The sequence below is a fragment of the Microtus ochrogaster genome, chromosome 19, assembly GCF_000317375.1.
Source record: "Microtus ochrogaster isolate Prairie Vole_2 chromosome 19, MicOch1.0, whole genome shotgun sequence".
Lineage (NCBI taxonomy): Eukaryota > Metazoa > Chordata > Mammalia > Rodentia > Cricetidae > Microtus > Microtus ochrogaster.
In genome coordinates, this window is record NC_022021.1 from 64,892,191 (window position 1) to 64,907,062 (window position 14,872).

Genomic DNA, 14,872 nt, shown 5'->3' on the forward strand with positions numbered 1-14,872 from the left:
TCGAGACCAGCCTGGTCTACAGAGCTAGTTCCAGGACAGGCTCCAAAACCATAGAGAAACCCTGTCTCGAAAAACCAAAAGGAAAAAAAAAAGAACTGCAGTCGACTTCATCCCAGCTGTAGACTATCAAGACCAAGTTTGCTTCTGAGATTTAGAACAGCTCCCAGAATACCAGGCAATGAATGAAGATTCTTTAACCCTAGAGAAATACGGGGTTGAATTTAAGTCGATTTTCATTTTTAAGATCCCCCAAATGGAGCTCTGTGTGTGGCTGAAAACATGACTTTACTCAGACAAACATCTTGGTGTTTCCCACTTTGACGCCGTGGCTAGAAGCTTTCAAAATGTTCACTCATGTATTACCGGCGTGTAAGATCGATGTCTAGAAATCAGAGCAATGACGGCTGTTTTTTTCCCTAAAGGCACCAACATTTGCTAATGGCAGAGTCTGAAGTGTGGCACCACTGTTTGTCCCAAATCAAGTCTCCTACACTAAAACCTTAGCGAAAGCTAAGCGAGATCGTAGAGAATTCTATAACCTATTTGTCATCATGACTGGGAAATTTAGATTCATACAAACCTGTCTTTATTTTAAATACAGCTTAAATAAGGAAAAGCATACAGTTCAGCCCCAAATCCCAGCCACATTTCTCCCTAACAGAAAAAGGCCTTTCTTGAAAGTTTTTCCAGGCTTACCACTTAATAGTGGTCAGTCCAAAAATAAATGCCTGAGAGCTTCACAAGCACATCCAACAGCCCACTGAACACCAGTCGGTGGAGAACAAGGCTCGGCTTTTTCCCCAGTAGCCTCTGCCAGGCCCCCCACCTACATTCTCCAGCTCGTAATTAGAAGACTAATCAGAATTCCAAATTTAGCCGCTAAATAGAGAGGACAGCCCGGTCCCAGGCCAGGATTCCTTGACCCTCCAAACAGCTCCTCTGTCCTCCGTTAGTGTGGGAAGAGAGCGGGCCCTCCGGAATGGTGGCCCTTTGACTTCCTGGGGCAGTGTTTACTTGTTTGTTCTGAGAGGCTGAGAGGGAGCATCTGCCGCACAAACTGTAAATTTAAAAAATAAAATAAAAACGCCACAAAAACATGGCGTAGAGTTTAACTACTAAGGAAAAGAAACTTAATCTTTTTATGAATTCGGTTACTGCCTTGTCGACGGGAGGGGATATGTTCCCTTCAGGAACAGTTCCTGGTTCCAGCCAGGCAGCCTCTCTAAGTGCAGGGCGCCTTCTTCAGTTACCATGGCAACCAAAAAAATTAGAAGGGCTTTTGCAACACTAACAGAAACCATCTCCCGAAGTGCTTCTGTGAATCACACTGAATGCTGATGAGGCAAACTGTGTATACGAATTTTCAAACATTTTTTTAAAAATCCCCATTACGATAAACAAATACCCATTTTACATTCCCGTTTGAAATCGGAACTTGGAGCAAACTTTTGTTCGTCTGGTTTTGTTTGTTTTCCTTTGGATGCCCCAGGCCTCACAGTGCAAACGCGATTTGTTTAACTCCCAAACTTGTCTGACTTACACGGTGAGCATTTACAATGTGATTCATTTGCCCTTGTTTTGAAATGGGGTGGGGGGAGGGTGGGCTTAACAGAGGGCCAGTCCTCGTGTCTGCTGCACTCCGGAGGGGGAAAAACTGGAAAAGGAAGAGAGTAACGGTGAAAAAGAGAAGGAGGAAGAGAGGGGAAGGGGAAAAATCGATCTGTTGGTTTCTCCATCGGAACCAATGGGTTCTGCTTGCAGAAGGCGTTTTGACTCTGTTGAGGTCCCTTCCTGGTTTTATCTCCGGTTCCTCTACCTCTATCATAATAATCCTGGAGAGATACCCGGGAAGAAGTTCCTCCTTACTTTGTTGGGTCTTCCCAAAGAAGCACCTTTTTCTAGGGAGGATTCTGGTGCCTGGTGTCCTCGAGGATTCGTGCCACCCACTCCCCTGGGCCACACCTGTGAGAAGTTGCGTCCACTGCTAATCTAGGACACACAAGTGCTCGCTCAACCCTAGTCACAAATTTACAGATTTGGGCTGCTATCTCGCGCCTGTGGTCCAGAGAAGCGGTGTGTGCACGGGACGCGCTCGGCTACCCTCTGGCTCACGTGTGGGCACGCACACAGACACGGGTGACCGCACCGTACACACAGAGCGGTGCACACGAGACCAGGGCCCCGCACACAGGGCTGAGACCCAGTGCCCCGGTGCCAATGTCCCCTTCTTCAGTTTGCTGATTGACCCGGTGCAAGTCCCCAGGAGCGCTTAACCTTCTCCTAACCTCACTTCACCGCCACCGCTAATCAGAAATGTGTCTCCCTTTCTTCCTTGCGGTCCTGAAGAAGTGCCTCTTTCTAACCACGCACATCTGTAGCCTAAGGGTGGCGAGGCTGGCGCGACCCGTGCGCTGGCTACGAGCCCCGCTTACCTCTGTCGTGAGGCCGCCTGGGGAGCTCGCTGAGCTGCCGGACGCGGTGCACAAGTAGGCGCTGGAGTCGGCTCGTAGGTGTCCCAGGGCGCAGACGTCTGGATCGCTCCTAAGGCTCAGCGAACTGTGCTGAGCAGCAGATCTGACCCTCAGGGCCGTGGCAAAGCCCGCTGCCTGTCTGTTCCAGGCTCCGCCACCAGAGCCCAGTGCCCCTCAGCGTCCTGAACAGGACCAATCCCGAGCAGGGGGCTGGCTTTGGGGAGCCTGGAAAGGAGACTGGATGGCCACCAGGACGCGCGACGCGGGCCTGGTCCTGGCAGGCTGGTTTCTATGGCAGCCAGGAGGGAGGAGCGGAAGGGAGGGAGTGTGTAGTTGTGTTGCGGGGGAGCGGGGGGGACACCCACGGCAGACTTTCCGTGACGGGTTTCGGGCCTGCTGCACAGTGGATCCCTCCTGGAGCGAGGATGGGAAGCAGCAGAAAAACCACTCAACGGAACCCCTTGCTGTTGAATGAACAGTTCCTATGCATTCTCGACCGAGCCTTCTCATTCCTTGCCTCTAAATGACCGCGACACAACCCTGTGATCCTTCCAACAGAGCAGGGACTTCCAACAAAGCACTGCGCGACCGCGACCGACAGCTCCTCCAGGTGAGTCTGGCAGGGCTTAATCTTTGCAGAAAGAAGTGGTCCTACTACCCCCTGCCTGGGTCCCTGACACTTGCCAGGCCTAGTTCTCACGGTGCTGCTTAGTCCTGGCCCCCTTGTAGCCTGCCTACTCCTGGCTATGATACACTAGCTGGTCGTAGGCATCAAATACTGTTTCTCTAGTTTATAGACAAGGACGCCAAGTGATTGGCTTGAGAGCAGATCTGGGAATTTGATTCAGAGGCCACAGAACGTAGATAACTCCTGGCGTTAAAGTGCTTTATTTAATAGAGGAGGAAACCGAGTTCAGAAACATCAGTCAACTTAGCAAGAGTCTCACACACGGTTTAATGGCCGAGCCAGATCGAGGGGTGCAATTTCAGTTCTGTAAGCAATTTGCCCACGTTCTCTTACTGCCTACCCCAAGTATTCCCGAAGGCCAGAGCAGAATTACAAGAATCAAAACAATCTATGTCTAAAATCCTTATGAGGCAGAAATGGGGGGGGGGAACCAGAAGATTTTTTTTTTTTTTCTATTTGCCAGACACCGTATTAAATAATTTTACAGACTAACTCCTCACACCAATCTGAGTGAGGTCTGGTGTTACTCGGGAAACTGAGGCAAAGAAAGACTTATAACTCAATCAATGCCCTGCAGAACGCTGGGGCTGGGACTGAAACCCAGGCTTCGGGACTCCAGACACAGGCAAGGCCCTTTCCTTCCAGCCTCCACCTCCTGTGTGCTCCTTAAAAAGGTCAGAAACAGTATGGCCAAGACAGGAAAACCTTGGACAGCTCCATGCACTGGCCGCGCACAGGGAAGCCAAGACCCTGGAAGGACTGTTTCCTCAGACTTGTCATCTATTGGTGGAGGATCAGGGTTCTTTGTCTTAAAACAAAACAAAACAAAACAACAACAAACAGGAATCTTAAAGTACTGCATGCCACCACCAGCCTGTTTACTTCCTAAAACAATAAAATGAAAGATAAAGTGTCACATTAAAAAAAAAAAAGATGCCGGTGGTGGCCCACTCCTTTAATCTCGGCACTCGGGAGGCAGAGGCAGGCGGATCTCTATGAGTTCGAGGCCAACCTGCTCTACAGAGTGAGTTCCAGGACAGGCCTAAAGCTACAGAGAAACCCTGTCTCGAAAAATGAAAGGAAGGAAGGAAGGAAGGAAGAGAAAGAAAGAAAGAAAGAAAGATAGATAGATAGATAGATAGATAGATAGATAGATAGATAGATAGATAGATGATAGATAGATATTTGAAGTGCCTCCTTTAAGTCTTAAAACATGCCAGTACATGGACTACCTTTTATTTTTTTGGTTTTTTGAGACAGGGTTTCTCTGTAAAACAGTCCTGTCTGTCCTGGAACTTGCTTCTTAGAGCAGGCTGGCCTCGAACTCACATAGATTCACCTGCCTCTGCCTCCCAAGTGCTGGGATTAAAGACTTGTGCCACCAACGCTGGGCTTGTAGGAAAATTGTATAGAAACCTAGACCCTCAAATCCCAGACCAGACATACAGGCACAGCGGGCAAAACCCTCACACCGTGCTCCCGCAGAGCAAGGAAAATGTGTAATCAGTCAGAGATAGCTCCTCAAGTGTGCTGACCAGAGCCCGCACCAGCAGCTAGAGTCACCTCTCTCCAAGTCAGACCTGCCTCTGTCCTTGGCATTCTGGGATCCCTTGGCCATAGAAGAGGGGAATACATTTGATTCTCTTAACTTGAAAAAAAATGTTGTTTTTCTCCTACAAAAGTCCGCTCAATAGTCAGGAAGGGTGATCTGGTCAGGAAGCTTGGGAAGTTGAGGGATGGGATCAATGGCTAACCGGGTACTTTCATCAATGTCTAAGGAGTTGGGACCCAGGTGTGTTCAGAATTCTACTCAAGGACAAAGAGGGCCATTCTACCCTCCTTTCCCAGTCACCCAGTAAGTTACCCAGGACACCACACCCACACTGATTAGGAACCCGGCCATGCTTGGGGCATTCCCACCTCTAATTGTCCTTCCTCCTTCCCTCTTTGGTGACACTTGACACATCCTAGAAGAGAATGTGGACATTTCCCCTGACTGTAAATTATCATTACATAGTGGAATCTGCAACGTAAAGTGGTGCAGCCTCACCTGGGAAATTTTATTTCAGATCTGTGTACAACCCAAATCTGAGAACGCATGTCTTTGCAAAATTCAACAATGTTTTTGAATGGAAAAGATATTGTCTGAATTTGGGCTGTATAATCAACTGCCCTTGGACATTTTCTTACCAATAGCTCTGCAGGTAAAAATCTGAGCTAAGGGAACCAATGTGGTCAAGTTCTGGAAACAGCAATTTTTTTTTCTTTTACTTTTTTTTTTTTTTTTTAATGAGACAGGGTTTCTCTGTAGCTTTGTAGCCTATTCTGGAACTTGCTCTGTAGACCAGGCTTGCCTTGAACACTCAGAGATCTGCCTGTCTCTGCCTCCCAAGTCCTGGGATTAAAGGCGCGCACCACCACCACTGCCTGGCTGGAGTCAGGAATTTAATGGGCTACAGACTACCAGCTTCTCATTGACTCCTAAGAGGGAGGACCAGACAGTGTGCTGGAGTCTCTCATATTACTGTATTCTTGTGCACGAGGTTAGCTCTATTCTAATGACCTAATTATCTACCAGAGACCTTTCTCCAAACACCAACAAACTAGGGGCTGCGATTTCAATGTATGAACTGGGGGTGGGGACACACGAACATTTAATCCATCAGATCCCTTCCCAGTTTTTCTTTCCCTCTCAGAATCTCCTGATGGACATTAGATGTACCAGATCCTCTCCTTCTGTCTTGTCTTCTGTAGAGTTCTGTCTTTGTGTGACATTTTAGGTAACTGGTTCCCATGGATCTTCTCTGTCTCTGTCACTTGAGTCATAGCAAATCAGCCATCCAGCCTGGCAGCCTTTAGTACTTTGAGAAGGGAAATACAGCTAAGCTGGGGAGGAAAGTCTCCAGATGCCTACTTCTGTATTTTCTCAGAAGGCAGACAACTGAGGCTTAAAATTGAATCCCTTTTTCACAACAATTAGCATTTATTAATGTTGTTTCTTTTTTTTTTTTTTTTTTTTTTTTGGTTTTTCGACCAGGCTGGTCTCGAACTCACAGAGATCCGCCTGCCTCTGCCTCCCAAGTGCTGGGATTAAAGGCGTGCGCCACCATCGCCCGGCATGTTGTTTATCTTAAAGTTTACAAGAACCTTCTAAGAATTAACAGTGGGTCAGGCACGAAGGAGCATGACTTTAATCCCAGCACTCCAGAGGCAAGGCAGCCTGATCTCTGTGAGTTCAAGACCAGCCTTGTCTACACAGCAAGTACCAAGCCAGCTAAGCCTACAAGGAGAGGCCCTATCTCAAAAACAATAAAAAATACTCGCATTGTTATGGTAATGAAGCATTTATCTGAAGCTTACCATAATTTATTTATCAAATAAATTATATTCTGCCTGCATGTGTGCTTGTACTCCAGAAGATGGCGCCAGATCTCATTTCGGATGGTTGTGAGCCACCATGTGGTCGCTGGGAATTGAACTGAGGACCTCTGGAAGAGCAGCCAGTGCTCTTAACCTCTGAGCCATCTCTCCAGCCTCCAGCTTACTAAAATTTTGTTCTTTTAAAAAATTAATTGCAGGGGCTGGAGAGATGGCTCAGTGGTTAAGAGCATTGCTGCTCTTCCAAAGGTCCTCAGTTCAATTCCCAGCAACCACATGGTGGCTCACAACCATCTGTAATGAGGTCTGGTGCCCTCTTCTGGCCTTCAGGCATACACAAGTGGCAGAATATTGTATACATAATAAATAAATAAATATTTTTAAAAAATTAATTGCAGGCAGGAGGCGGTGGCACACTCCTTTAATCCCAGCACTCGGGAGGCAGAGGTGGGCAGATCTCTGTGAGTTTTTTTGAGGCCTGTCTCAAAAAACAAAACCAAAATTAATTGCATTTATTTCACTGATTTGGGGAGCAGCGGTTACACATGCCATTGTGCACATATAGAAGGTAAAGGAGAGCTTGTAGGAGCCAGTTCTCTCCACTGACTATGTGGTTCCTAAGGGCTGAGCTCGGATGAATAGACTGAACCATCTTGCCAGCCCCCATTTTTGGTTTTGTTACAGTCAAATCCAAGCAAAATTAAACTGAATTAAAACAATTGCCATAATCCTATTTTTACAAAGTTCTCTCCGGTTCTCTCCTCCTCTCCCCTCTTCCTCCTTCCTCTCCCAGAGATATCTGGAATGATTTTTATCTAGTGTTAACACAGTAGTTCTTTTTTTTTTTTTCTAGACAAAGTCTCTCTGTACATCCCTGTCTGTCCTAGAACTCTACTTGTAGCCCAGGCTGGCCTTGAACTCACAGAGATTTGCCTGCCTCTGACTCCCAAGTGCAGGGATTAAAGGCACACACCTTTAGAATCTCATGATTCTAAATCACGTGACTTTTACTTTAGCAAATGTAACTCGACAGCAACAACAAAGAGCTGGGGATGTCAGTGACTAAGAGGCCACTCTGTAAGCTTTAGCTCCACTGATATTCTAGTTCTTCTTTTATCTTAAAAGTGGTTTTGTGAGGGACAGTGTACCTAACTGAGGAGGCCAGACATCAATGTTGGGTGTTCTCCACCACTCTCCACCTTACTGAGACAGCGTTTCTTATTTATTCTGGAGCTCTGATTCCACTGGAATGGCTGGCGAGGCACACCCTGGGATCCTCCTGTCTCTGTCTCCCAGCTAGGATGATGGGACATGCTACCATGCCTAGCTTTTTACGTGGACGGTGGGAATCTAAGCCCAGGTCGTTGAGCAATAAGCACTTTACTGTTGAGTGATCTTCCCAACCTTGGGTGTTTTTATTTCAGCTGTCCTGACTTTTAGTTTTAATTTACTTCTTAATGGTTAACATTGAAATTTCTTACTAAAATGAAAATATAAGTAAAAAAAAAAAATGGAGAAAAAACTGATACTGAGAAAGGGCAGACTAATTAGCGTTATAAAATCTGAGTTGCTCCATTCTCACTGTTGTGGTAACTATCCTGCAAACTTCTCTTTACTTCCAGACTGGGGGACTGAACTCAGGACCTTATAGCGTTATCAGGCAAGCACTCTATCACAGAGGTATATCCCCAACCTCTCAAACTTTTCTTCAATGTGAAGCCAAGTATACCATCAGTGTTGCAGGAAAACCAAGCTCCCCTTTTGAGGGCTTAGTGCTGTTAAACAGTTTAAAAAGAGACAATTTTATTAGAGTTCGTAATTCTCAGCAGCTGCTGGGAGAAGGGAGCTGGAAAAGAAAGAGAAGCCATGTCTTTTGCATTTACGTCTGAAAAACTTGGCGTGTTTAGCAATGGAAATTGTCAAACAGTTCCACTGTCAAGAGGGGGCTTCGGTAAATAGAGAAAGCCCAGAATATCAGGAAGCGCATACTCAGGTTTTTGGGCAATATCCAAAAGAGAACAATAAAAAGAAGTTACACTTTTCTGGGTTAGAACTCAGAAAAGCAGATAGGCTAAGCTGCACAGAGGGCCGGTCTGCTGGGGAGGGTAAATGCGCTCTTTCACTGACAGGTAGGACTTAACATTTTCAGTCCAATGCATGTGACTTACCAAGAAGCAACAGGAGTGTTAACTGGTCAATTAGTCTGATTCTTTTGCAACACAGAATGTCTTGCTTGATATGAAAAAGTCCGTGCCTGTGCCTGTTGCGGTCCAGTCACGACAATGAAAAGCTACCGTGAACGATAGGAAACAGAAAGTTTATTGCTAGAGTAACACGTGGCTGCTCTATCAACGTCTCTCAAAGTCGTCCTGAGCTGAAGACACAGCGCTGCTTTAGCATAGTCAAAGCACTGGGCTTGATCCCCAGATACCGAAAACACAAAGCAACACCCCAGACTCACATTCATTCCACTGGCTGATCGACTGCTTCCTGTCCTGTCTCACCAAGTGTGACCCCCAATACCGACAGCAATACGGACAGCCAGTGATATCTGGGTACTTGCTTAGCAATGCAAATCCCCAGGTGCTGGCTAACCCAGACCAACACAGTATTCCAGCTGGGACAATGTTTTAACGAGATCCAGTTAACTGCTAGACCACTGCCATGTTACTGAAGTCTGTGTGCTGATTCAAATGCTGACCGGAAGTTAGGCTTAGTCCTGAACAGCATCCTGAGAGGACGGGAGGAGCTCGCTCCCACACTCAACTAAAGACCGTTGTAAGGAAGTGCAGGGGGACCATGGGTAGTCAGGCTGCATGCTGGGTGGCCTGTGTCATCCAAGGCTGCCTCTTTTCTTGTCGGTAACAAGCAAGCAACTTTGACTTCTTGGAGGCAGTCCCCATAATTCTTTAGACAGATGAATTACTTTTCCCCAAGGTAAGTATCATCTTACACATTTGAAATAATCTAACAATCACCAGATATTCAGGGTTATGTGAGTTTAAGGAACGATGCATTAATCTTTGGGAGTAACATGCAGTTACTTGGGCTGCAGTTTTCTTAGAATTTGGAATGCCAGCATAAGGGGACAAGCACCACCACACAGACGGTACAGCCTCAGAACAAGGAAATGAGGCGATTTGACAGCTTTATCGATCTCTTATCTCCTCTCTTTCCAGTCCCATCAAAAGCTGGTGCGGGTTCCAGAAAGCAAATAAGTATTTACCCTATGCTGTGTGCAAGCTGAAGCAAAAGAGTCTCTTCAGAGGTACCCACTTGAACATAGATTCTCACCACATCTAATAGCACAGCCACGAGGTCACGGAGAAGTGTGTGGCTGTATACGTACATACGTAGGTGATTCACGACTGACAGCTACTGTTATAAACAAACTCTTCTTTCCCAGGCTACCATAACACCGAGCAAAGGTTATTTCAGCTAAATCACAAGAACGTCAAGGGGAAAAGATGCTGCCCACCAAGGGGCCGCTGAAGGGTAGCAAACACTGAGTAGAAGGCTAAGATGTCCTTTAAGTTCTGGCTATACAATAGATTTCGCCTAGGTCTTTTTCTCCCAGTGTAATATATTAGCCTTAATGACTTCCAAGGCTAACCTCATTTCACACCGACATCGGGTCTAAGATTACTTTCAAGTGAACTCCTTAATGGCCTCGCATTGTCACTAAGACAACTCATGCTAAACCTCAGAAATAAATAAGTTTAAACCCACCTTATAAATGTCTTCTGTAACTTAGGCTAACCCTTTGGCCTCACCAGCCTGTACTAAAAACTGACTACAGGCGGGGACCATGCTGAGGTCACCAGTGGGGCAGCCACGCTATCAGCCTCACTCAGACCACCTGAGAAAGCAGAGGACCTGCAGACAGAACTGAGCTCAGTGACCAAAGATGGACAACTGTCAGTCTAGGTTCCGAAAGCTTCAGATAAGGGGGCCTGCAGGCTGGTGAAGACATCAGAGTGCCGGAGGAGGCGCACGGAACACAGAACTCCACATCGTCACCCTCGTTCCGCGTCTCTTCTGATCCTCTTGTTTTAGGGGATTACTGAACTTTGGGGTGGCTGAGCATGAACTCTTACAGCCGGTTGGCTGTATTTGTCTCTGAAGTGAGGCACAGGGTGACTCCTTCCAATGAACACCTTAATGACCACACTGTCACTTCAGGCAACTCATGCTAACCTGAAGATGCAAATTAAATGGAAAGCACTTAATTTGGGGGATTCTGCTCTAAGCCTGGGTCATCAGGACCAAACTGCTGGACACCCACCCGGCTGGTGTCTGAGAACGACTGTTCGATGAGTAGGGGAGACATAAGCTCTAATGCAAACGCTGTACCCACAGATCTGCCGCCACACTCTAGGCCGAAGCTGTAAAGCCCCCGTGGGAGGTAAATGGGAAAACCCTCTAGGAATAAGCACCCAATTTACTACTTAGAGCAAATATTTATCTGTTTTTAAGAGTTTGCTATATGCAAGAGGCAAAGCACTATTCATCTAACAGTTCGGTCACAGTGAGCTGTCTTCCTCCTGTTTCCAGTCAAATCCAGCTGCGTTCCGAACACGCTAGCCTTTTGGGAAAGGAATGTGAGTTCTAGCTAGCCCTCTAACGTGCCAAATATGGAAACTTTAACCCTTTCAGCTGCCTCTGCCTCTGCCTCTGCCCTCCATGTTGTGATCACAACCCTTACTATACTCAAGCTTTCCCACCTTGGCTCATTGCTCAAGACACTGGGTGGTGACTGACGCGTCTGCGGTCACGTTGGGGTTAAAACACACCCACAGCTCAGACTGAAACACAGGTGTCACAACTCCTCAGGGTTTTCTAACTTCAAAGAAAATATAAATGAGCGTTGTTTGCAGTAGGCACTCAAGTACAAAACAGAGCAAACATACTTACGTCCCCAAGGTTTGAGCTTAATACAAACAACTCTCGAATTCCTATCAAAATCTGTTGAGTGACTTCAAACACCTCTTCAGTATACTTTGTGATTTGGTACTATTTAATATCAAATATCAGGATTATCTAAAGTGTTATTTGGATTGATCCTTTAAACTTAAAAAAAATAGAGAAAATTGTTTAAAATAGGCACTACTAAAAAAAAAAAAAACCACTTCTTCTTGTGCTGTTAAAAACTACAAATAGGGGCTGAAGAGAAGGCTCAGCAGTTAATGCTGGCTGTTCTTCCAGGGGACCCAGTTTGATTCCCAGCACGCCATGTGGAAGCCCACAACTATCTCTAACACCAGTTCAAGAATCTTCTGGCTTCTGAAGCATCAGGCATGTACATGGTGTACATACATACAAGCAAAGCACCCACACATACAAGAGAATGAAATCATTAAAAAGAAAAAAAGAGTCATGAACACATAATTTTAAAGTTTACTTTAAAATGTAAATATTTCCCAGTATATAACAGGTAAAGAAAATAGCATATTGATTTTGTGGTTGTTATCTTTTTATTTTCCAAGTAATACTGATTTAAAAATATTTACACACCTACTTTTAAGTCCACAGTTTAGCACTCTTATTTGTATGGCTTTAAACGTTATAGCACAAAATCTTTACATTAAGGATTGGGGGAAAGAGTCCATTCAAAACAAAGCCTGATATATTATATACATACTTTCCTCTGTACTTTATTTTAAATACATTAATTTTAAAATGATGCTCATCTAGTTTTTTTCATCTGGTGGTAAAATACTAGTGCAACTTCTCATCAAAATAAAGTTTACCACAGATGCAAATGAATTTTTCCAATTGAAAATGGCCCTTCAGCTGCCGTTAAATGAAAAATTTTCAATGTAACTTAAAGGAAAAAGAATTGGTAGTTGTCATTGTAAGCAAAAATTTCAAGTCCCAGAGCAGTTTACAATGTTCCTTAAAACACAAACTTCGAAAGAACCAGAGATGTTTTACTGAAGTTTTGTTGGTTTTGAAAAGGCACAAGGGTGTTTTTTTTTCTTCCTTTTTTAACATCCTAGAAATTCTGCCACCGTTTCTGTTTCGGAGACAGCATTTGTAACCACTGGATAGACAAGAATGTTGTTCAAAATAAAGCCAGCCAGACCCCCAAATGTGAACTGCACAGTAACAACGCACTGCCCGCATGCAGCCTTGTGGTACCTACATACTCAGTTTCCTAACATGCATTAGAATACAAATACGTATTCTAATGGTTTATATGATTTTATAATATGCAAAGAATTTAAGGAAGGAGATGACCTGGGGAAGAGAATACGGAGACCCTGACCACAATGAAAATAGATGCATTCGTACCCAACTATATAATAAGAATATAATTCGTTTAAGTTACCAGAAATATACTTCTCAAAGCTCTCACTCATTATGAGAAATATTCCCACTCCGTGGCATTAACTGGAAGGAAGGACATCAGTCTGTTTCCATAGAAACAGCTCAGCACAACAGGAAGTAGTTTTAACTTTGGTCCACTTATCTGATAGCTTAAGGTCACACAGCCCATCAGTTTACCCCAAATGTAAATTTAAAGATATAATTGTTATTTCATTCTAAAACCGGCATAGATGTTCTGTCATTCTCTGCTTCTCCAGCTTGGGAATACTCTCTTGGTTTGGTCTCTAACCCCTCGTCATCTTCGTGATCTTCCATGGCAGCCTCAGCAGCATCTGCATGGCTAGGCTCGCTCTCCTCTTGGCTCATGATTTCGGGGGTCATGTGATCCAAGTCAGCTTCCAGAAGTTCAGTTTGTACTTCAACTGGCATCTGATTCACCCGTTCAACGTGCAGCTCTTCCACGTGCACTTCAGTCCCCTCTTCAGTCTGAATCCGACCCACTTCCAGGTAGCTCACCTGGACCTGCTCTGGAAGCTCACTGATGTGTGACTCGTGCACTTGGCTGTCCTGGAGCAGATCTGGATGGACTTGTTCCACAGTTACTTGTGCTGAGTCCACCTGGACCTGAAGCAGTGGCAATACATGCACCTTCCCAACTTGCTCTATAATCGTCATTGACGTCACTGGTTCAGTCTGGACATGTGTTTCTACTGAAAGGACCTCTTCAGTCACAATACGTTCTGAAATATTGTGAGCATCACTAAGATGCCTCCTTAATTCATTTCCTTGCATAAACCACAAGTCACACAGAGTACAATGGTTGGGTTTATCTCCAGTGTGTATTACCAAGTGATCTTTGAACTGGTCCCAGCTGTTAAACACACTGTTACAGACCTGAAATCACCAAACATAATGTTAATAATACTTATAATCAAACTGAAGTAAACGTGAATACATTTATTCTCCATAAAATATACTAAGGGGTTGAGGTTATCTAAATGAGAACCTGGCAAGCATAAACAAGGCACTGTACTGGGTCTAATCCTAAGTATCAACAAACAATGACAAAACAAACAAAACCCACAAAGAATAGAATAGAAGGGCTTGCCTAATATATATGTGAGATGTCCCGGGTTTAATCCCTAGGACTGGAAAAAAAAAAGAAAACGAATAAAAACTACACAAAACACTACCACCCACATTGGTAAACTGACCGTCACAAAAATATTCTGAATATGGTTTCCAGTATACCACGTGCAAAGCTATTTCCCACACTTGGTTTCATTTGATCTTTCAGCCCATACACCTAAAAATTTACTAGATTCTGGAAACATTTTAGCATTGTTCCCTGTTAAGTATCAAATATAAAGTAACAATACTATAGTTTTCCCCACAGCTTCAAAATTTAGACCCACTACATTATTTGGGACAAAAAAATATACTAATCAGGGGAGACACAGCTGTTATCTTGCCTGCTTTCCCTGCCGCTCGCCCAGATGCTATTGAGTGTCCCTATGGTTAGGAATAACTAATTGTGGGAAGGCAAGATAGCTTAATGGTAAAAGCATGAGCCACAAGTCTGCGCACCTTAGTTTAACCTTTGGCACCCACATGGTGAAAAAGAGAATAAACTCTTGCAAATTGTCCTCTGACCTCTACGCACTGCAGCATGTGTGCCCAACTGCCAATAAGTAAATAAATTAAAGCACCCAAACCTGTTATTCCCCAAAACCAGGCAGGTGTAGTGGAATAAGCCTCAGCAGCCGCCTAGACTACAACTGTCTTTAAACCTGCATGTCCATAGCACTTCTGTGGTTTCAGACTACTACTCAGGGCAACTCTTATTAACACTGATCATCTAGGGCTGAATGAAAACTAAAACATTCCATAATCATCAGGTGATGGTGGCACACACCTTTAATTCCAGCACTCAGGAGGCAGAGGCAGGAGGATCCCTTTGAGTTTGAGGCTAGCTTGATCTAAAAAGTGAGTTCCAGGGTAGTTA

The 14,872-nt window shown here is 44.8% G+C and overlaps 2 protein-coding genes and 1 long non-coding RNA gene across 7 annotated transcripts in view; 1 reads left to right on the top strand and 2 right to left on the bottom strand.

Annotated features, from left to right (window-relative positions):
• Positions 1-2,878, bottom strand: part of Nim1k (NIM1 serine/threonine protein kinase) — a 48,786-nt gene extending 45,908 nt beyond the window's left edge. The window contains exon 1 of the mRNA XM_005356840.3: positions 2,433-2,878. The gene's annotated coding sequence lies outside the window, so the exon portion shown is untranslated. The remainder of the gene's footprint in view (positions 1-2,432) is intronic.
• A 28-nt stretch (positions 2,879-2,906) lies between these two features.
• Positions 2,907-11,038, top strand: LOC113457156. The gene is made up of 2 exons (XR_003377780.1): positions 2,907-3,081; positions 9,717-11,038. It is a non-coding gene; the product is annotated as an uncharacterized LOC113457156 (long non-coding RNA).
• An 883-nt stretch (positions 11,039-11,921) lies between these two features.
• The window catches only part of Znf131 (zinc finger protein 131), a 34,863-nt gene continuing 31,912 nt past the window's right edge, over positions 11,922-14,872 (bottom strand). For all 5 annotated transcript variants that reach the window (XM_005356843.3, XM_005356842.3, XM_005356841.3 and 2 more), the window contains exon 7: positions 11,922-13,761. In XM_005356843.3, coding sequence (XP_005356900.1) covers positions 13,078-13,761 — 684 coding nt within the window. In that variant the 3' untranslated portion in view covers positions 11,922-13,077. The remainder of the gene's footprint in view (positions 13,762-14,872) is intronic.